At 41.7% G+C, this 22,969-nt stretch overlaps 1 protein-coding gene across 1 annotated transcript in view; it reads right to left on the reverse strand.

Annotated features, from left to right (window-relative positions):
- Tmem131 (transmembrane protein 131) overlaps positions 1–22,969 on the reverse strand; it is a 147,774-nt gene that overhangs the window by 96,905 nt on the left and 27,900 nt on the right. Inside the window, exon 2 of the mRNA XM_028775372.1 lies at positions 649–710. Coding sequence (XP_028631205.1) covers positions 649–710 — 62 coding nt within the window. The remainder of the gene's footprint in view (positions 1–648; positions 711–22,969) is intronic.

The following is a 22,969-nucleotide window of genomic DNA, read 5'->3' on the forward strand; positions in this document are numbered from 1 at the left end:
GGAGGGAAGAAGGAAGGAAGGAAGGAAGGAAGGAAGGAAGGAAGGAAGGAAGGAAGGAAGGAAGGAAGGAAGGAAGGGCAAGACAAGGCAAGACCAGACCCTTCTCAGCAAAACCAACCAAGCCAGATGGCCGGTGAGGATGCCTTTGCAGCTCTGCAGGTCTTGCTCTCTAGCTGAGGACTGAGTGAGTTCTCAGACGATCTGAACTAGGCTTGAAAGGAAAGGCAGAATATTACCAGACTCTACATTCTAATTTCATGCTTACTATAGTTAAAGATCTAGCTTAGCATGGCAAGTGATGGACAGCCAGACAAGACATAAACTTTGCACTGTGCACAGAAGTTCTTTTCTAGGTAAATCCTGAGGCTGCGCTAACAACCAGAGAGCTCACAGACCCAATCTCATTTGACCTGACTTTTACACACCCTCACAGTCATAGGCTACAAACTCCGACTTACTTACCTATAGCTTCCACATTACAGCGAGTTCACTTTTAGAAAAATGTTTACTCTAAAAAGTAATTCTAGTAGGAGGTTCATACAATAACTCCACTGTCCGTCTACAGTTCATAAAATGTACTTCAACAAAACCAGTTATAGTGGTTTTCAAGGAGAAAAAGAATAGTTGTATATTACTCATGAAAATTACCTGTAGCAGCCCTCCGTCGTCAAAGCGCAGGACTTCTATTATGCTCTCTGACTGAATAAATGCTGTGAAGAAAACAAACCAAACATCACTGATGGGGACAGAAACCCAATTTCACTGTTTGCCTTGAAGTAAATACAATTTTACATTTTAATATATTGTTTACTAGGGAAATGCTTTGCTATGTAATCATGATCAATACTAAGACAGCTTCAATAACTCAGTTGTGCAAATACCTATCTAGCCCTGCTGTTGTGAGAAAGGCAGAGTCAGATCAGCTGGCTCCACGTGACCCTGTATGCAGCAGGCATTTGTTTTTCACCTAAGAGATCATCTGTGACTCACCATCAGATCCACTGCAATGCCAATATGCCTTGGGATGAGCAGTTTCACGGGCCTTGTGAGTAAGTGGGTAGAGGCACTAGCAAACAAATCTTACTCTACTGTAAGAAACAATGCACACTAAATAAGGCAAAGATGACATACACACACAATCTTGAGGACATATGCAAAGGCCAATAGCTGTGCTGTACAATATGCCAATGATAAACTTAACATGTACTAAAATCATCTAAAAGCTGTCCACAGGTAAATCTGTAGGACATTCCTTACAGCAGTTTTATTCATAACCATTCATTTATGCTGTGTTACAAACATATGAAGGCTGTTTCCACAGGAGTCAACAAGTCTGATGCCGCTGTACTGTGCACTGTGACTGAATGACTACAGATGTGAGCCAAGTATGTCAGGTTCCTCACAGCTGGACTAAGAGTTTACATAGAAGCAGAGGGTGGGGAGGTTCGGCATGAACTCAAGACAGACTAATTGCTACAAACAGAGATCCAGGTATGGGGCTGAAGAGAGGGCTCAGCATTAAGAGAACTGGCTGTTCTTCCAGACAACCCAGGCTGGATTTCCAGCACTCACATGGCAGCTAACAACCATCTGTATCTCCAGTTCTAGGGGGGTCTGACACCCTCTTCTGGCCTCTGTATGCACTGGATATAATATAGTGCACAAGCAGATGTGCAGGTAAACACCCACATATAAAGATAAAAATAAATAAGTCTCAAAAAAAAAAAAGTCCCTAGAGAGAAGTCCAGATGTGTTCAGACCTGTTAGTATAACGAGATACACTTCCCTACTCTACTCAACCAGTGACAACCAGCAGTAATGACCACATTTACACCCACAGCCTAAGTTCGGAGACTATTCTAATGGAAATGAATTGGGGCTTCTAGAGAAATGCCCATTTCTAGAATTTGGGTAAGACACACACAATGGGAGCAGAGCATCATCAGAAAGCAGGCAGTAAGTACTAAAACAATCCAACTCTTTTAAACATGCTGATGAAAATCTGTACAGAGAAGTAACAGTTAACAGAGAGAGTCCCAAGTGACCAAGGCTGGAGCAGTCTGAGCAGTGGACCGAGTGTCATGGGGCTCTAACCCAGCACAGAACAAACACCCGAGTCTATAATGAAACAAGGAAATCATATTAATAAATACTTGGGAAGAGAGAGAAGGGGGAGGGCTATCACCCTGTACTTTTTTACACACAATATGTCTTCCTTCTAAAGAATATCAGATGGGAAGGAAGAGCAACTTTGCAGTAGGGAAACTTCAGCTAGATCAAGAAAGATGGACACTAACTGTGAAAAGTCACCAATAATATGCATCCTTGATAGGACATAGGAAAACTCTCCCCTACACACACGATTTCAGTCTAATAGTAAGAAAAATCCTAATCAAATCCCAATTAAGAGATGTGACCCTACAAAAATATCTGATTAGTTAGCAATATTCAAAACTGTCATAGTCATCAAACAGAGACAAGGAAAACCTAAGGATCCAAGACTATAAATATATCTTAGATGCTATTCTAGAACATTCTGAGAAAAACATGTTATCTTGTTAATAAGAATGGATGAATTCTGGTTTGTTAATTGTTTAAAAAAGTAAAACACTAGGGTGAAACATTAGTAAATGGGGGGGCTGAAGGTGGGGTGGATGGGTGGGTGCTATGGGGGTGGGGTAGGTGGGTGCTATGGGGGCAGGGTGGGGTAGGTGGTTGGGTGCTATAGGGGTAGGGTGGGTGGGTGGGTGCTATGAAGGTAGAATGGATGGACACTATGCTCTTCGCAATTATTTTATCTAAAGTTGTCCTAACATATAAAGCTTATTTTTTAAAGAATGTGAATCAATGATGTATCATTTGTCTGAGTATGAAGGTCACTGACTTGCCACCTGCCAGAGTTGTAAAATTCAGGGATGAAGCCCACTCGACAATCTCACATACCTAGTGTTGTAAAAAATTTAATCCTGACCCAAGGTTTCCACCTCATCTTAGACCATTTAGTTCTCAGATAAAAAGACACGCACAACCTTTACATTTACAATAACCCTTAACCAGCACTAGAGCTGGGCAGACATCTACCCTCTAAGTTATTAGGATCTACTTTCCGATCGATCGATAACCTCAAGTCATTACTTACTATGTTTCATTGGGGCTGCTCTTAACTCCAATGGGCCAGCCCTCAGGACCATGGTGGCTTCTCTTTCCTCCTCCACCTTCTCTCCCTTTCCTGGATCTCCTCCCACCCCAAGCCCAGGTCTGGAGGGCCCGCACTCAGCATTACAACAGATAGCAAGACTAAATCTCAACAACCTAGCTTCTGTAAGAGGGCAAAAGGGAAGACAAGGCATTGTAAGAAACTAGTTGACGACACAGCCTAACAGGAGGTGTGCCCCCCCCATTCCAGACAAACCTCAGGCATTGTCTGCATTGTTTTTCAATCACAGAGCCAAATGGTTGCATTTTTGCTCACCTCTTCCAGTCCTCAGCACATATACAAATCCAATATAAACACTGATCATGGACACGTAACCCATTTTTTTGCTTGGGTGGCAGTGCCGGAGTCTGTGCTGGCACAGTTGACCTTTCCTGGTTATGTTCCCTCTAGCCCTAGTTTATAATCTCATCTCAGAACTAATATCCACACATTCTGCACAAGAACCTCTGAATAAAGCGATGGACCCTTCAGAAGAAAGCACCATGAACCCAGTGGTGCTACCAGCTACCTCTCCAGTACCATGTATGCCCAGTTTACCCACTCCATTCTTCATGCCTCTCACTGGCTAACACAAACGTAAGTTCCAGACCATCCAGAGGGTGTATCTGTTATATCCCTGAAGATGCACTTACTGACATAAGAACACTGGACTAGCTAAGAATGGTTTAATGAGGGAGTGGTTCAAAAAAATGGGAACTGCAAAAGGAGCTTCCTTAACAGCTCTGCACCAAGTCAGCAGAGGAGAGCAGCAAGAGGTGGGGCCTCTACGGGCCTCTAGTCTGGAGCCTGTTGTTTACTGTTCAACAGGGCCATACGCCCATCCAACTGATGAACACAGCATCAGCAATCTGAATGCACTATGCTCTTAATTAGGAGATTAAAAGAATACCATAAATTTTATCAACTGGGAAAATTAGTAGCAGTAGCTAGGATAGTCATAAAAGAAAAACATTGTATTATACATCATCAACTCTCTTTAATTATAAAGAAATACATAGAATTTATTATTTAATGAAACAAAACTAGGATATTTGGCCCTAGGTGACCAATTATAATAAGTTTAGATTATATATCTAAAATAGGAAGACATTATCCACATATTTAATCCTTTTGAGTATTTGTGGTTTGAATAAAAAAACAGCCCCATAAGCCCACAGGGAACGGCACTATTAGCAGGTGTGGACTTGTTGGAGTAGGTGTGGCTCTGTTGAAAGAGGTGTGTCACTGGAGGTGAGCTTGAGTCTCTGATGCTCAAGTCACAGCCAGTGTTGCTATCTCTTCCTGGTGGCTTAGGATTTGAATGTAGAACTCTTAGCTACCTCTCCAGCACCATGACTGAGTGCAGGCTGCCATGCTTCCCACCATGATGACAATAGATTAAACTTATGGCTGTAAGTCAACCTCAATTAAATGTTTTCCTTTATAAGAGTTGCCATGGTCATGGTGTCTCTTCACAGCACTGGAAACACAAACTAAGACAAGTATTGCCAGTTACTAGGTTATAAACTATTAACAGTGTACAGTAATCAGGCAGCAGGACATGGTGACCCACACTTGTAGTCCCAGCATCCCTCAAAGGCAGAAGGATGGAGAAGTTCAGGGCAGCCTGGCCTGCACATGAGACCCTACTTTAGGAAGGGAAAGGATGGCAAAGAAACCAAGAGCAGACGGCAAGCTTCCAGACCTAGATTCAAACCATAACTGGTGCTTTCTTCTCCTCAAGATAGTTCTTCTAATTTTATAACTTACTGAAGCCAAAACTTTGGTTTAAGCAGCAATCAAATATAATAAAAACATAAATAATGGACATTGATATTAATTATTACTAAACTTCAAGCTATGAATCAGATACTATGATGTCATTGTAAGTTATTATTTTATTAAGATTCAGAAGGCAAAGGAAAGAGTATGAATTTGAAGTTAGCTTGGGCTACACAGCAAGAACTTGTGTCAAACAATAAACAAGAAAACAAAGAGCACTCTGGAGTGTCAGGGGTTGTGGCACACCTCAGAGGGCACACAGGTGGATTTCTATAAATCTGAGACCTACCAAGTCTACATATTGAGTTTTGGACTAGCCAAAAACCTGTCTCAAAAAAGGAAAAAAAGGGCAATAAGGTCCTATTGAGCAGCACAGTGGAGATGCAATAGTATTTACTCTCCTTGCTGTTTGTGACCAAGTAGTGTCTGAGAAGAAACAGTTTAAGGAAGGCAGGAAGAACTTACTTTAGATCATTCTTGAGGGGATATTGGGTTCTGTGGCAGGCAAGGTCTGGCTGCAGAAGCATGAAGTAGCCCAACACAGTTTACCCACAGTCAGAAGGCAGAGGAGTAAGGACTGTCTTCCTCCCTTTCCTAGGCTGGAACGGCAACCCAGGGGACGATGCTATCGACATTTAGAGTGGCTCTTCCTCAGTTAAACCCTTAGTCATACTTTGGGTTCAAGTCCCAGAATTGAAGGGGGAGGGTGACATTTATGCTACAAAGGCAAGTCTTTCTTTACCATAATAATTGTTTTTGTTTGTTTGTTTTCGAGATAAGGTCTCTCTGTGTAGCCTGGACTGTCCTGGTACATATTCTGTAGATCAAGCTGGCGTAAAAATTCAGAGTCTACCTGCCTCTGCCTCCCAAGTGCTGGAATTAAAGGCTTGTGCCGCCACCACCACCACCAGTTTCTACTATAATTTTTGAAGAAGGAAAAATTCCCCAAATATTGCAACTGATAATTAGTTGACCTACTTCTTAATACAGTCTAAAGTTTTAATAAAAACAGCAATGCAAATAATCACCAGAGACACAAACTGTGTGTGCGCACATGAGTGTATGCTGAGCAGTCTTTATTTTCAGATCATGGTCTCTTTTGGCTGAAGAGGAGGAGGGTAGTTAAATCCTCTATGAGAACCAAGAAGACAAAGGCCACACATGCGGGGCTCAGGAGCCCATCTTGCCTGTCACAGGACTGTCTCCTTCATTCACACAGTGAAGCCTCCCTGACTGCTCTTAGCAGCCCCAACGCCCTGTGTTAACGCACCACAACCTGCCAATTCCTAGTTTGCTCAATAATCAAACCTGTGCCTTGAGGACAACCTGAAGAGTGAAAGCTAAGGCTGGCTGAAACAGTGGCTTTATGCTAGACTCACTATTAATGGCCTACAGAGCTTCTTAAAAGTTCTGTTTGTTCAAGATTTTGTTTCAAAAAAAGAGCTGGGCAAATTCCAAATGTTTATTCATTCTGGTTTGTGTGGAGCCCTTTGGGTTGGAAGGACACTCTGATTAAATCTTTGTTTCTGCCATCAGCAGTTTTTATTATGTGAAAGATAAAACACAAGCTTTTCTTTCACCATATTTAATACAAAGTTAGCTGATGCTGTGGCTCAGTGGGAAAGCCTAATGCTAATCCTGAGAAAACCAAATCCACCATTTTGGGCCAAATTTGAAGCAAATTGTATTGAATATTAAACAATGACCAAGAGATGGGCTTTGGTCAGGACTACTCCCTAAATATAATACCCAAAACTAACCTGTTAGCCCCTCCTGCCCAAGGATCAGGTAACTTCTTGGGATGCTGGGAATTAACAGCCCGTGGAATACAACAAAAGCCTCATGGGAAAGTATGGTGGTCTATGGGTTTGTCTTTATAAACCCATGCAACACGTGTCTCGGGGCCACTCAGCTACACGTTCCAGGGAGTTGTCCTGAACAAAGTCCATCTCTTGGTCAGTATTTAATATTTAATAAAAGTTCTTACAAATTTGGTCTAAAAAAGAGGAATTCAGTTTTCCCCAGCAAATCTCATTTGGAGGCTCCAGTGATAACTCTACCCAAAATTTGCTCTTCACTCAAAGATCCTTACAAGACAAGCCACCCAGGAGTGCTAACCCTGGTTAGACAGCTAACCCAGCCTCCCTTTTTAGGAAGTCGTAGAAGCCTTTGGTTGTCTTAGCCTTCTATGGCATCTGTCTGCCTGGTTTCTGGTTCTGGTGGATCCCAATCTGGCAAAGGGTAGCCTGATGAGGTCTATGGCCTCATGGCCCCTGGTTATTTCTGGTTAATCAGGGAGTTCTGCCAGAGTCACCAGACTCCCTCCCTGGTGACCCCCTGATGAGACTGGGAGCCAAAATATGACAAAGCACAAAGTTTTGAAAGTTTTGTGCTCAAAGAAGCCTGGGACCCTAGCAGTCAACAAGGACTAGTGAACCCCTGAAGCAGGAGACTCCAACTGTTAACTGCCGCCGTGTCTGGTTATGTCTTGTCAGGTCTGACTTGAGGTACCTGTGGCTCCACCTCCTGCCTGGGTCTCACTGGTGTCGAGGCTGGGCCTAACAATCTGCTCTTAGAAACGTCACCCCTAAACTGGTGGGGCCTTTGGGGGTGTGCAATTCACACAATGCAATGCCTGGGACCGGTGGGCAGCTTTAAAAACCCAGAGTGTCTGTAGAGAAGCCAGCAGCCAATCTTGCCACAGCAGCACTGTGCATGAGAAAACGGGATTCAGCACCTAACAACGTGCTCCTCCCGTGAAATTGCAACAGTGGAGCAGATAGAAGTTTTGTCTGCTCATTTTCTGTGTGTAGATGGATCTGTGACTTCCGGTATGCCTATAAATTTTCTTGCAAACATGGAGCTGAGTCAGAATTGCATCAGGCTCAGTTACATTTATGAATGTGCAAGGCTGCTGCATGCTTGTTTCTTACTGGTCTCCCTTGAATGCCTGCGTTTACTGTGTTCCTTGTGTCCTGGTTACTGCTAGGCTGCTACTGTTACAGCCAGCCGCTGCATTTGTCTGACTGTGTGACCTTAAAGGTTGTTTGGTCTGTTCTACTTTACTGAGAAGTTGGCTGTGGAATTAGGTTATAGCTCACCCCTTTTCAGACCAAGGTCTGCTGTTAAAGTCTACGTCCAGGGTCAGAAACTAAAGGAACTATTGGCTTATAAGTTATTGCATATGGTTAAAAATCTAATATCTGTAACAAATCGTTAACTTAAAATTTGTAACTCGGGGTTGGTAATTAAAAGTCTATGCTTAGATAATCTTAAAGGGGCTATGGACATCATTCCATTCTGGGATATAAACAACACGTGGCTTGCTGCCACCTTGGGCAGCAGCCTGTGCGTGGCTAGTTGCCATCTTTGCTGGAATTAGAGAAGGTGGATGTCACGGCTTCACTCCATCTTTACTAACTAAGGCAGCCACCTGGTATGGGCCAACCAAAGAAATCTCTCCAGAAATTCTTTTACATTGGAAAATATTTTTATATAATTTCTGCCCTGTCTTAAAAACCTTGTAAGTGTAACCCACTTGGTATTGATTTTAGAGACATTAAATTGTTTGCACTGTTAGAGCTTGGTTTTGAATTCTGAAAATTATAGTTGTGCTCTGTGTCTTTACTCTTTAAAAAGGACTTTATTTTGATAAGAACATGCAGTTGAAAGGTTTTAAACTTTAAAAGAAAGTTTTGGAGTTTCATAGAAAACTATTTTTTAAAACTGGGTATTTTTAAGAAACAACTTTTAAAAATGTTTACATTTGTAAGGTTATGGACATTTTACAGTGAGTAAGATACTTTATTATAATGTTTTTGTTAATATGTGATCATAATAAATAGACTTATTAGACACCAGAAATGGAAGTATTTCTATCTTATGTCACAGTAAGACAGTGAATGACAAAGAACTAGACACAACTTCTCAGCCTACGGTCAGGACCCCTTGAAGTCAAAAGATCCTTTCCACAGGGGTAGCCTAGGGTTATCTGCATGTTGAATGTTTACATTGAGATTCATAATATTTACACTGAGATTCATAACAATAGCATCTCAATGGCAAAATTACAGTTGTGAAATACCAACAAGAATGATTTTATGACTGGAAGTTTCCACAACATGAAAAACTGTATTAAACAATTGCAACATGAAAAAGTTGAGAAGCACTGGCTTAATCTATTCAGGCTAACAGAGACTGATTTAAGGATATATGTCTAATGTCTTTTGCAGCATTGTTAATAAGCTCTAGCTATTTTGGTAAACTGAGTCATAAAGTAAAATGCTCTACTTTATAATGGTACACCATGTAAAGATTAGAAAAGTCCCCAGTCTCTATGAACTGTGTTTATGAATTAAAAGTCTTATCTTAATATTGGAAAAGCTTCAATTAAAAAATTGTTATTCTTATTGTAAACTGTTAAAGATGATTAGGCTTTGATATGCTTAGACTTATAGTTGTGCTAAGCTTAGACTTATAGTTGTGCTAAATATTAATGGAATTAATTACAGAAAAGAGCTTTATTTATTTTTTTATGCATGTCTTCAAGGTATACCCTAAAGCAAGTAACTAGAAACAAACAAGGATTGTTTAGCTCAGATATACTTCATAAATAACTGCCCTCAAACCTGTCAGAGATCTGCTGAATATGGCATTTAAAATGTTAAACTTACTATGACAGAGACTCCCAGATCCTAACAGTGATCCCCAAGGATCTCCAAGACAAGGGTAACGACTAGGCTATCATTTTAATTGACACATAGGTCATTCTAATAATAATTTATCCTTCTCAGATTCCTGATCACACTGATGGCTAAGATGACTGTAGCTTTGTTAGCTCTTTCCCCCAAGGCTGCAGTCATCTTGTTAGTTCACTAGTTAAAGCCACCAGGTCTCTTACTAAGAAAAGGACACATATTTGCTTTGCTCAGAGGCTTCATTTTAAAGGATCAACAGGTTTCAGGTGTAACTTTCCACTAAAGGAACATGCTTTCCAATGACTACTGTCTTCAATAACAACTATTCATGTCTCTGGTAAATGGCTAGATGTTAAAAAAAATTGTTCTGAGGTGTATGAAGGTTTTTGGAGAATAAAAGCTTAAATAAGTCCCAAAGGTCTCAAGCATAATCTAAGATATGTAAAGTAACTATAAAAGTGTCTGCTTCCTTGCCTTCCTGAGATGCAAAGGTTTAGAGCTTTAACATTCATCGAGTTTCAAACTGGAGAGCACTGACTGCTGCTAGTCATCACAAGCTCACAATTCTGAGTTTTCTTTGGTTGTCTTTTATATAAACTTAAAGATGCTTTTCATTGGGCTAAAACATCTCTGTCCAACTATATACCTGGCTCTCTGGACAGAGGAAAGAGTGTAAACAATGTTCATGCTTTTTAGCCTAAAGCTATAGCTTTTGCCAAGACTCAAAGGCATGGGTCTAGTCCTGCTCTTTCTACAATGTAGACTTCAGTACAATGGTAATGCTAATATATCTCCTTTTGTAAACTAAAAACTCAGGCAAAGCTTCAGAGGGTCAAAGAAGTCATAAGACTTGGATGCACCTGTCACAGGTCAAATAGTCTCCAGTTAAATACAGCCTAAGTTTCTGCACCTGTCTATTCCTGAGAATGGGATTTCCCCCTGGTCCTGGGATTCCTCCCCTTCCCCAGTTACTAGTAGATTTTAACTTCTGCCCCTACTCTTTATTTGTGTCAACAGATTTTCACTTGCTGACAGGCTCCATCCAGGGATCACCTGTGGACTACAAAGTGCTGAGCTCTGGACTTTGCAGAAAGCTGATATAAACCAGTCCAGCCTATGTGATTGCTCAGTCTCGTCAGCTGGATCAGCTAATCTGATGCTTCTGATAAATGCCCCATTGCCCAGCCTTTGACTTGCCTTCCTGGGCCCTGGCAACAATGCCCTAATGTCAGCTGGAAGTTACAAAAAAGAGTAATCATCCCACCACCACTACCATAGGCTGAAATGCTAAGTCAAAAGGAAACTCCCTGGCATACAGAACAAAATGGCTACCTGTAAGCCAACTGATACACCAAAAAAGTGGGCCCAGATTTGCCAACTGGTAGGCTTGTTAACTAAAATAGTTCTACAATATTATAGGGCACTTGACCTGTGTTCTGTAGAACAGAGCTACTACATGGCTTTTAAAAACTGTTGTTTCTGAGGGCTGGAGAGATGGCTCAGTGGTTAAGAGCACTGACTGCTCTTCCAGAGGTCCTGAGTTCAATTCCCAGCAACCACATGGTAACCCATGATCATCTGAAATGGAATCCAATGTCCCTTTCTGGTGTGTCTGAAGACAGCTACAGTGTACTTGTATACATGAAATAAATAAATCTCTTTTTTAAAAACCTGTTGTTTCTATACAAACTATTCAGGATTATAATCTGGCTGTACTCAAGCAACACTATAAAAAGGAGACCTGAGACATATGACTGGTGCTCCATTCATTTCCAGGCTCCTTCTGGATAGTAGCTCTGATGCCAGCCATCACAGGGTCTTTGGCCTTCTTGCTTCTGCTAATTACAGTTGGCTCTTATATCACTGATACAGTAACGAAATGCTAATCCCTATTGAGTACCATTAAGCTGATGGTTATTAGATCCAAAATAAACGAGTACCCATCACAGAGCTAAGGACTTGACCCAAGACACAAGTGGGGAATGTAATACCCCAAATTAACCTGTGAGTCCCACCTGACCAAGGACCAGGTAACCTCTTGAGATTCTGGGAATTGAAGTTCTGGGAAACAAAAGCCTCATAGGTGGCCTATGGGTTTGTCTTTATAAACCCCTGCAACATGTGTCTTGAGGCCACTCAGCACAAAGTTCCTGGGAGTTGTCCTGACCAAAGTCTATCTCTTAGTCAGTACCAAAGTCCATTTCTCGGTCAGTATTTAATATTTAATAAAGCTTACTTCAAATTTGGTCCAAAAATGTGAAATTGTTTTTTTTCCAGCAAATCTCAGGATCAATATTAGCAACCTGAGTTTGATCCCTAGAACCCACATAAAGGTGGGATAAGAACTAATTCCACAAAATTGTTGTCTGACCTTCACATGTGTGCTATGACATGTATGCATTCCCTATGTACATATGCACATGCACTCACAACAACAATAAGCACATGGGTGTGGAAGAAAATTTCCTTCAATATATTCCTCATTTTTTGGACAGTGTTTCTTAGACCTGGAGCTGGCTGAGTGATCCCAGGGACCTCGGTCTCCTTCCCAGCACTATTACAAGAGTGTGCTGGGTAGTTTTATGTCAACGTGACACAAGCTAGAGTTACCTGAAAGGAGGGAACCTCAATTGAGAATGTGCCGCCATAAGATCCAGCTGTGGGGCATTTTCTTAGTTAGAGATTTCTTAGTCCATTGTGAGTCCTGCCATCGTGGACTGGTGGTCCTGGGTTCTATAAGAAAGCAGGCTGAGCAAACCATTGGGGAACAAGCCAGCAAACAGCACCCCTCAATGGCCTCTGTATTAGCTTCTGCCTCCAGGTCCCTGACCTGTTTTGAGTTCCTGTTCTGACTTCCTTTAATGATGGACTACAATGTAAAAGTATGAGCCAAATAAACCGTTTCCTCCCCAGCTTGCTTTTGGTCATGGTGTTTCATCACAGCAATACAAACCCTAATCAGGACACGGTGCATGCCACCACACTCCAGTTTTTCCACACAGGTTCTGGAGACTGAACTGAAGTCCTCATATGTGGCAAGCACTTCACTGACTGAGCTATCTTCCTAACCCCGTTCTCTTGGGACAAGGTTTGACTATCATTCTAATAGCCCATGCTGGCCTTAAATTTGCTATTCTCCTGATTCTGCCTCCTGAGTGTCTGGATTACAGGCATGGTCTACCATGTTTGGCCTTACACTGGCTTCAAGTATTCCACTACAAAAAGAAAATAGACTAAAATCAGGGCTGGGTTTTTGCTTGGTAGAAATTGAACAGTGAGTATCTACAAGTACGTGTTATCGGTCTCGTTAAACCTGTGCTACACTTAAAGCTCATTAATAAATGCTGGGATCTATTTTCCCAGTGTGAGTGCTGATTGCCCATTTCCCTATGGGTCTATCAAGTGCTGATGTGAGATTGAATTGTTACATATGCACATAACTAGGGTTATGAAAATCACATCAAAACCTTCAGCATGGCCATCTTCTTTAAAAAAAGGCTATTCTCTATATTGTTTACTAAAATACAATATGTAATCCTATATAATGCATGTGTACAGGATTTAATACATTTAAAACTTAAATAAATAGTTAAATAAATAGAAGTTTCCATTGAACCCCTGCAATCATGGAGGATGAGACAGAAAGATCATGGATGTGAAACCTGCTCAGGCTACACAACAAGAATATGCCCAAATCAAAACCAAAACCAAAAAGTGTTACAAAATAACTTTATAGCTGTTAAATGTCATAATTTAATTTTCATTTTAACTTAAAGTGTTTAATTCACATTTAAAAATCAATAAAGTTAATTTATAACATATAAAATGAATTCCTGAAAACCACCAACTACTTTTAGCAACCAAACCATGAGAAAATCACCAGCACACAGAAACCTCCCTGCCCCTGCCATGAGCTGAAATCAGTAGGGGCGGGAGCAGCACCCTATGGCACAGGTAGAGCAATGAGACTGGGGTGGCTCTGAAAACCACGCTGTTACGGAGCCCACCACCCACAGGCAGCTTCAGACTTGTGAGGTAAGTAGGCTCCTTGTCTGCTAAAGAAAGAACTAACAGAAGACCTAAAGTCATCAAACAAGCAGGAACCACCCAAGTGTCCACTACAAATGAATGGACCAACAAAAGCACAACATATAACCAGGAAACATCAGTCAGAAAACATTACATACAGGACATAAGCCAGATGCAGAAGTTCAAATATTCTAATCCTACTTACATGAAGTATCTAAAGTAGGCAAATTAATAAATATATAAGAACTAGAAACTGGGTGGTGGTGGTAAGTTAACTGATTAACAGATATTTTGTCTTATTTAGTCTCGGAGGTGATGAAACTTTAAGAAGTAGATACCGATGATGATTGCCTAGCAACTGTCTATGTAACTAATGTTACCAGACTATGTATTTTAAAATAATTACAAGTGTAAATTTAAATGTTACTTAAAATCTATAGAACAAATTAATTTTAATGTATACAACATATTATTCAGCAAAATATTAACAAACTGAACCTAGCAATGTAGACAGATTCCATGCTATAAGAAAGGTTTTTGTTCAAGGTATATAAGCTGACTCAAACCTGAAGACTCAAGCATCCTAATATGTAACTATCAATAGTCGCTCAGCCTGCAGGTGGCCCCTGAGCAAGGCTCACGTGCACTCTCCGGGGCTTGGGCAGCCGAGGCTCTCGATGTCACTTTTGTTCAACATGCTACCAGAAACTGTGTGCACAAGAAGAGTAAAACAACTTTTTTTTCCTCCAAAGAAATAAAACTATCTCCATTTGCAGACTAGATAATTGTGTTTGTAATACCAAAGAGGGGAAAAAAGAGAGAATTACTTAGAATAAGTAAATTTCCCAAAGTTACAAATACAAACTCAACCCCCAAATAGAATCACATTTCTATTTATTAACATAGATATGTGAGAAATTATCCAACTAAGATGAAATACTTAGGTACCATATAGTACACATATACTAAAATCTACAAAAAGAAACCAAAGCCTCCATAATTAGTGATGCAGCTACTGGCAAGTATCAGTAGCTCTCCAGTAATAACTCACTACCCATCTTGAAAGTAGCCATAACTCTACTCAGTGGGTCACAAAGCAACAAGACATGATGGTGGGTGTGGGCATGGGAGAGAAAGGGTTTGGTGGGAGCTGCAAGGGGTGGAAGAGAGTGATAATAGGGGCTGAAAGAAACAGAAGCGTACTATCTACATAAGAAACCAAACAATTTTTTAAAATTTTTTTTAGGTTTTTTGAGACAGGGTTTCTCTGTGTAGCCCTGGCTGTCTTGGAACTCTCTCTGTAGACCAGGCTGGCCTCGAACTCAGAAACCTGCCTGCCTCTGCCTCCCAAGTGCTGGGGTTAAAGGTGTGCACCACCATCACCTGGCGAAACCAAACAATTTTAGAAAAACATTTTCAGAGGGAAAAATGCTTTAAGGCTAGAGAGATGGCTCAGTGATTAAGAGCACTAACTGCTCTGCTAGAAGTCCTGAGTTCAATTCCCAGCAACCACATGGTGGCTCATAACCATCTGTAATGTAATTCGATGCACTCTTCTAGTATATGTCCGAAGACACCTGCAGTGTACTCATATAAATAAAAAAATAAATCTTTAAAAAAAAAAGTCTAAATGAGCAAACATGCCATATTCATGGGCCACGAAATATAAATATGTCCAATCTTTTCAATAAATCTATGAGCTTAAAACAAATCCCATGAAAATCTCAGGACAGCTTTCTGTATACACAGACTACCTGTGACAGTGTCTTGACTTTCAAAAGTTGTGAAAATGGCATCACTGAAGAGCTCTGGAAAGCCTTTCTTTCACAAAAAGGGACAAAAAATTGAAAGAGTGCTGGCTTGCATTCTAAAAGACAGCAAAAACACACAGCAGAATTGGTGGCATTTACCTGGCTCTGCTCCCATTCCCTTCTCTCTGGCTTTGTGGCAGCTCTATCATCACAGTCACCTCTACAGTGGGAACGAGCCTGGCAGTCACCCAGGGGAAAGGAAGGCCTGGCAAGCCTTCATAGGCTTATGTCCAAAGAGCTGTCTACGTGACCTGTACACTGTTGAGTTCCTGTGAGGCTCCACCTGGACAACTTTGATCTGACACAGAGCTATCTCTCTGTAGAAAGTTTGGACCCTAGAAACATTGGTCAGAGATTCAAGGTGTTTGAGGTTTGCTTTTAATCTAAAACTATTTCATCCTGTAGGGTAACTATTAGGGGAAACTTTCTAACATGTTTACTAAAGCACTAGCCCTTGTTTTGCTGTACTGACATAGCAATAAGCCTAAAGAGGCACAGAGAACCTGGCTGCTGATCCTTGGTACCTGCAGAGGGCTCCTCTCCGCCCCTGGGAATAATTCTCAAAGCACACAGCTCCCCTAACCGCCGGTTTCTCTCCCAGAATGCTGAGGATGGCTGCAAGCATATTCCTATGTCCCCAGTGATGAACCAGACCCTGCAGAGCACTATGAGGCAAGGCCTGAGGACAGAGATGGTGGGCAGGAGCCCCTCAGGCTGTACAGAGGCTTTGCTGATGCTCATCACCTGCTGTAACTCCAACGTGACATCATAGGCCTTCCAGAACTTAAAATCTTCTGACCATTGTTTTTAAAGAAATACAAATAATCACTGTCTTTTAAGAAAATAGTTTAGTTTTCCAGTTTGCACATGTTTGGCTGTGCATAGCAGAGCTCTGGAAGCCACAATGACAGGAGGACCAGAGGCTGAAGCTGAGAGTCACACAAGTGCTAAAGGAGGCAGAAAGTGGAGAACCCAAGTAACAATGTGACCTTGGGGCTGGACAGGATCCCCCCACTGGTATAAATGGGAGCCTTGACAAACACAGTCATGGGGCATAGTGGCAGACACCTGTAATCTTGGCAGAGGAACAGGCAGAAAGAAGACTGCTGCAAGTTTGCAGCCAGCCTGCTCTACATGGTGAGTTCTAGTTCACTCAGGCCTACAGACCCTGTCTCAAAAACAACAACAACAACAACAACACACACACACACACACACACACACACACACACACTCCACCATCAACCACCACCTGTACTATTCTCCATTTTAGAAGAAGATCATGAGTAAAAAGAGGGCAGTAAGAATCCTGAAAAAAGCCAGAGTCAGAAAGCAGACCCCTGTAAGCACAGCCTGCTCCCAGGTGCACACTGTGGCAACTTTTCATCAAGGAAGTGGGTCTCTGGGGACAGGTGACCCAAGAGGTAGAGCCAGTCCAGCTCAGCTTTGCCTTTAAAAAAACCCGGCCCTTGGGGTTGTTTGGTTTTTTGTTTGTTTGTTTTGCTGTTTTGTTTTTAAGAAAGAGCTCATCTCATAGATGAAGCTGGCCTTGAAATTATGATCTTCTGGTCTCAACCTCAAGTGCTGGGATTACAAGTGTGTGTGTGTAAGGAGGCTCTGTTTTGTTCTGCTTTGTTTCGAGAGGGGTGGGTGGGTGGGTGGGATGAGGCTGTTTGGTGGTGGGTTTCAAAACAAAGACCATGGCCCTGTTAGGCAAGCTCTTTACCACTGAGTGCCAACCCATGCCTCTCAAGATTCTAAGTCAATAACAAAAAGGCAACACCAGGTTTTGTGCTGTTTCCTAAATCTTTTCTACAAAATGTACCTTCTTGCGTTTTAAATACTATATAAGCATAGAGTAAGATAATGTATACCCCAGAACTTCACACTTAACAGTTCCTTTATGTATAAAAATTCTTTTTGGCTTTCGGCCTCGGCAGCCATCTTCCAGTTAACTCGCCAAAATGACGAACACAAAGGGAAAGAGGAGAGGCACTCGGTATATGTTCTCTAGGCCTTTTAGGAAACATGGAGTTGTTCCTTTGGCCACATACATGCGAATCTATAAGAAGGGTGATATTGTAGACATCAAGGGAATGGGTACTGTTCAAAAAGGAATGCCCCATAAGTGTTACCATGGCAAAACCGGAAGAGTCTACAATGTCACCCAGCATGCCGTGGGCATCATTGTAAACAAGCAAGTTAAGGGCAAGATTCTGGCCAAGAGGATCAATGTGTGGATTGAGCACATTAAACACTCGAAGAGCAGAGACAGCTTCCTGAAGCGGGTGAAGGAGAACGATCAGAGGAAAAAGGAAGCCAAAGAGAAGGGCACCTGGGTTCAGCTGAAGCGCCAGCCTGCACCACCCAGAGAAGCACACAATGTGAGGACTAATGGGAAAGAGCCCGAGCTGCTGGAGCCCATTCCATATGAATTCATGGCCTAGTGTATAAAAGAAATAAAGGACCCAACTGCAGAGTTTTTCCTTAGGTTCAAAAAAAAAATTCTTTTTGAATAAGCTTGTCTGCATGTGTGTGCAAGCCAGAGGACAGCCTTTAATGTTGTGCCTCAGAGGGCATGCACCTTGGGTGTCTGCTGTTGAGACAGGTTCTCTTGTTGGCCTGGAGCCCACCAAACAGGTCAGGTTTGCAGGACAGTGTGCTCAGATCTGCCTTTCTTTGCCTCCCTGGTGCTGGAATCACAAGCAGGTGCCGCTTGCCTGGCTTTCTTACGTGAGTGCTGGGAATGAGTGGCTTAGACTCTCATTCTTCTTGCAAGGCAAGCAAGCAGCTTCCCAAGCCCACAGCCCGTGACAATTCTTTAATACTGCCTGCATGTGTGGTGAGGGGAAGTGAACAGCAAACAATAAAGCAGCTGTGGAAACTGTCAACAGTGGCCATCTACTTGTACAGTACGCTCCTCCCCATACTTCCTTAAAGTGTGAAATTATTCCAAACAAGTGTAGGCCAAGTGTGATAGCATAACACACCTGTAGTTCCCAACACTCCAGAGCCTGAAGGGGAGGATTACAAATTCTTGTTACAGAAAGGGGGAACAGAAGAAAAAGCATTTACAAAGAGAAAAGGCATTTGCATAGATATATAAAAAAACTAACATTAGATAGTTACATGTATTTTTACAAGACATATTAAGGTACAATAGATTCATTTAAGTATGCCAAGTGGGAAATGCTTGTTACAACAGTGACTGGGGTCCTTACTGCTACTACAAATTAACTGTGACAAGAATAATAAGCTGTTAGTTCCCACTCCTCAATGGTTGCAGCTCCAGGTTCAGTGAATCCTGAACCTTGCTGGGCAGCACAGTAGAGCTGACCCTGGTGGTAGGAGAAGTGGGTAAGCAGGCCCTGAGGGCATGAGAGCAGGCCACCCCTTGCTAGCTGTGCTATCCATTGAGCCAGTGGGGCAGTGGAGCAGTGCTGGAGAGCTGGCCCTGGTGGTGTGGGTGCGGGAGAGTGGGGAGGCTGACCAGCTCAGCCACCACCCAGGCCCAGATCCAGGGCTCTGAGTTGGCCCACCCCAACAACTATCTACACCATCTATGAACTGCTGGAGCCTGTAAAGGGTTCAGGACTGCAGATTCAAAGCTGTGGGACCTCCATGATACAGGGCAACAATAAGAAATCTGGGAGGAATCCCAGTGAGGAGCCAGTATTGATGGTGAAGCAGAAGCCAGAGGCCTCGGACCATACCAGTGAACTTCTGCAAGTAAAGAAGTGTGGACAAAGGGTACACACTGCAACACACCACGGCTTCCACAAGATGTTTTGTTTTTATCTTCACTTTTATTTTTTATTTCTTTTGCAGGAGGAGGTTGCAAGGTGGATAGGAAAGGACAGGGAAATGAGTGGGACTGGAGTGTATGAAGTGAAATTCACAAAGAATCAATAAAAAGTTAAAAATAATAAGCTTTTGACATATCTGCAAGGACAATGGTGTTACAGCTATCTTAAATATGTCAGTTAAAGCCAAACATGATGGCCCATGCCTCTAACCCCAGCACTTGGGGAGGTAGGTTATTTTGAATAGTCCCATATATACCAAATACAATTATTTTGTAGTTAAAAGCCTTCTCACAAAAACAAAACAAGGAAACAAAAAACTACCTCCAGGCCTACTGTGACTCATGATGAATTTTTCCAAATATGTTTTCTTTTATTTAAATTTTGTATGTTATGGTCTTAAGTGTTTTATCTGAGTGTGTCTATGTATTCCTGGTTTCCTTCAAGATCAGAAGGCATCAGTTCCCTGGACCTAAAATTACAGATGCTTATGAACCGCCATGGGGTGCTGGGAACTAAGCCCGTGTCCTCTCCAAGAGCAACAGTACTTGTAACGATCGAGCTGTGACTCCAGCTCCTCTCTCAAAGGGAAAAAAATCATCGAAATGACCTCTACTAGAAACCAGAAGAAAATAAAGTCCTAAACTCATTTTCTGAATCAATGATTCATCCAAAGACAAAAGAAAAGCTGGGATCATTACCACATCTGTGCAATCACATATGCAAATACAGCCCACCCATATGTAAACACCAGGAGCACGTGTTACCTAGAAATGCAGTACTGACTTCAGAGCTGTGGGAGCCAGTGAGACGCTCAGAAGTTAGGGTGTTTGGTGAGGCTCGATGGCCTGTCCACAAGGTGTCCTCTGACCTCCACGTATGAGCCATGTGTACTCCTCCACCACATACATAATAAACAGCATACAATTTATTTTCAAAATCTTAACATGCCTTTTGAGAGGTAGAAATCTAAAAGATGACTCTATCTCGTGGGAAAATAAAGAATCTAAAAGAATTTTGAAAAAAGGTAAAAAAGGGTGGGTGTCTTAGCCCTTCTCACGGCTTCTTAAAGCCACAGTCATTATGACAAGTTGTCACACTGACATAAACACAACAGGTAACACAGACTTCAAAAAACAAACCCCACCTCACAGGGTCAAGTGATTTTTTGATAAAGATGTTATGGCAATTCAATATGGGAAAATAATCTTTTCAATAAACCATACAAAGATGGATAGCCATATAGACAAGAAAACTTCCAGAACTCAGTACTTACGAACATTAACTGGAACACTAAAGCTTAGTGTGAGAGCTAAAATTCTAAAACTAGAAATCAACCAAGGAGGGAACGTTAGTGAGCCTGAGGCTTGAAGTTTTAATGCACGAACATATGGATGCAAAACCAGGAATTGAAAGAAAAAAGTCAAATATGATTAAAGTTAAAAAAATTTTTTTTACTCTTCTAAAAACTGTAGTAAAAATACAAGCCATAGACTAGAAATGGTATCTGCAAAACAAAATTGAGATACATTTAGATTAAATACAAATGTATCTAGAATATGTAAATACACCTTTCAACTAAGTAAAGAAACTCAAAATTAAAATGCAGAAAAGACTTGATCAGCACTTAGGTAAAGACGATATGAATGGCACCAAAGTAAGCACATGAAAAAATACTCACCTTTGTTAGTCAGGCTGGGAGTGGTCACATGTCTGTCATCCCAACACTTGGAGCCCAGGCAGGACTGGCCAAGAGTTGGACTACATGACACTGTTTTGAAAACTAACAAAGATCCCCAGTTACTAGAGAAAACGCCATACTAGTTTAGTTGACTGAACTAGTCAGTCAACTGACTAAGCTTACAAACGAGCTTACCAATCTGTCAAGCAAGGCATTGGCACTTTAGACACCTGACTGAGGGTGACTGTGTGTAGACGAATGTACACTGGTACAGCCACTCTATGAAACAAGTCGTAGCATCTGAAAAGGTTAAGTACACACCTATCCCTACACACGCCACTCCTAGGGATCTCTACAAGGCAGTCACAGTGGCTTCTACATGGATGTTTACAGGTGACAACCACACTTCCTCCCCTGGGCAAATGGCTAACAACTATGTGATAACTTTATCCCACAACAGAATACTGTGCAGCAGTAAGAGAAGCAATGATCAACACATACAATATGACAGATAAATCACATAATTACTATGTTAATTTAAAAACTTAGACTATACTAAGTAAGCACAAGGAGAGAAAGCCAAGGCTTGTTGCCAAAAGATCACAAAGAGATCGGAGAAGATGCTCATTTCCTTAACCTCACTGGGGCAAATAGCTTCATGAATGTTCACAAGTGCCAGCTCAAACTACATACTGTAAATGTCCTTCATTAATTTTATTTTGATATATGTTTTTATAAAGTCAATATTCCTTCCCACATTCTATATAGGATTTCTTTGGTTGTTTTTATGCAAAAGTTTTAGAGAGATTCCAAGTAACTGTCTTTCATCAACTATAGGAAACATTGTCTCCCAGTATCTACATATCCAAGTAGCTTACCATCTGGAAGTACTCACCCCTCAGAAAGCCAGAGTATGCCATATAATAACGAGGGCACCCATCCTCAGTCACTAAGTTAAGCAGTATTTATTTGTGGAATATTCAAACTTTCAGCACAAGGACACAAAAGTAAACACACATATCCATGTACTTTCCAAGCCAATGACCACTGATAAAGGTGGTAAACGGACTAATGTAATTTCAATGAAAAATTATGGCAAAGCTAGACAGTCTGTTAATTTTTACTTGGAAAGCTGGAGATGGCTCAATGGTCAGGAGCACTGGCTGCTTTTCCAGAGGACCCAGGTTCAGTTCCCAGCACCACGTGGTGATACACAACTATAACACCAGTTCCTTCTCGCCTCCGCAGGCTCTGATGCATATGTAACACAAACATACATGCAAGCAAAACATCCATACATTAAAAACACCCACCCACATAAAATAAGAACAAATAAATCTTAAAAAATAAAATTTTACTTAAGAGCGCTTACCAGTATTTTCACATATAATTCAAAAGCCATATACCTAAAATGTGTTCCAAATGTGTATCATACTTCCAATAAAATATTAGCCAAACTTGAGAGTAGCAATACTGCATTTCACAAACTTGCCTACCTTTCCTCTCCCTTCTGTATTTCTATAGCCCTATCAATGTGCTCAGTAGCTACCATCTTCATGACCCTTCATGTTCCCACTACTGCACCGACTAGAGTAGGCCTATTTGGAGCCTCTTTCCCTTCAGGGGAAAAGAGATTGCAAAGGCAGTTACTGTCACTACTTAGGAGGAACTTGTTCTTTGTTTAAGGTCAAGGCACCTTCCAGATCAACTAGACATTGAGTTCGGAGGCGGAATGGGACATGGGTGCTGACAGCCACAGCTGAGTACTTACAGCATGTGCACGCTTCTTTGCCTGCCCAAGAGTCAGGTCAGTTTCTTACCAGTGAGGAATAAAAACTGCTCAGCAATCAAAAACTAAAAATGTGCCAGGGCAGTTGGTGGCACACACCTTTTATCCTAACACTCACGAGGCAGAGGCAGAGGCGCAGAGAGGCAGAGGCGAAGAGAGGCAGAGAGGCAGAGAGGCAGAGA

This window comes from Grammomys surdaster, unplaced genomic scaffold, assembly GCF_004785775.1.
Source record: "Grammomys surdaster isolate TR1022 unplaced genomic scaffold, NIH_TR_1.0 255, whole genome shotgun sequence".
NCBI lineage: Eukaryota > Metazoa > Chordata > Mammalia > Rodentia > Muridae > Grammomys > Grammomys surdaster.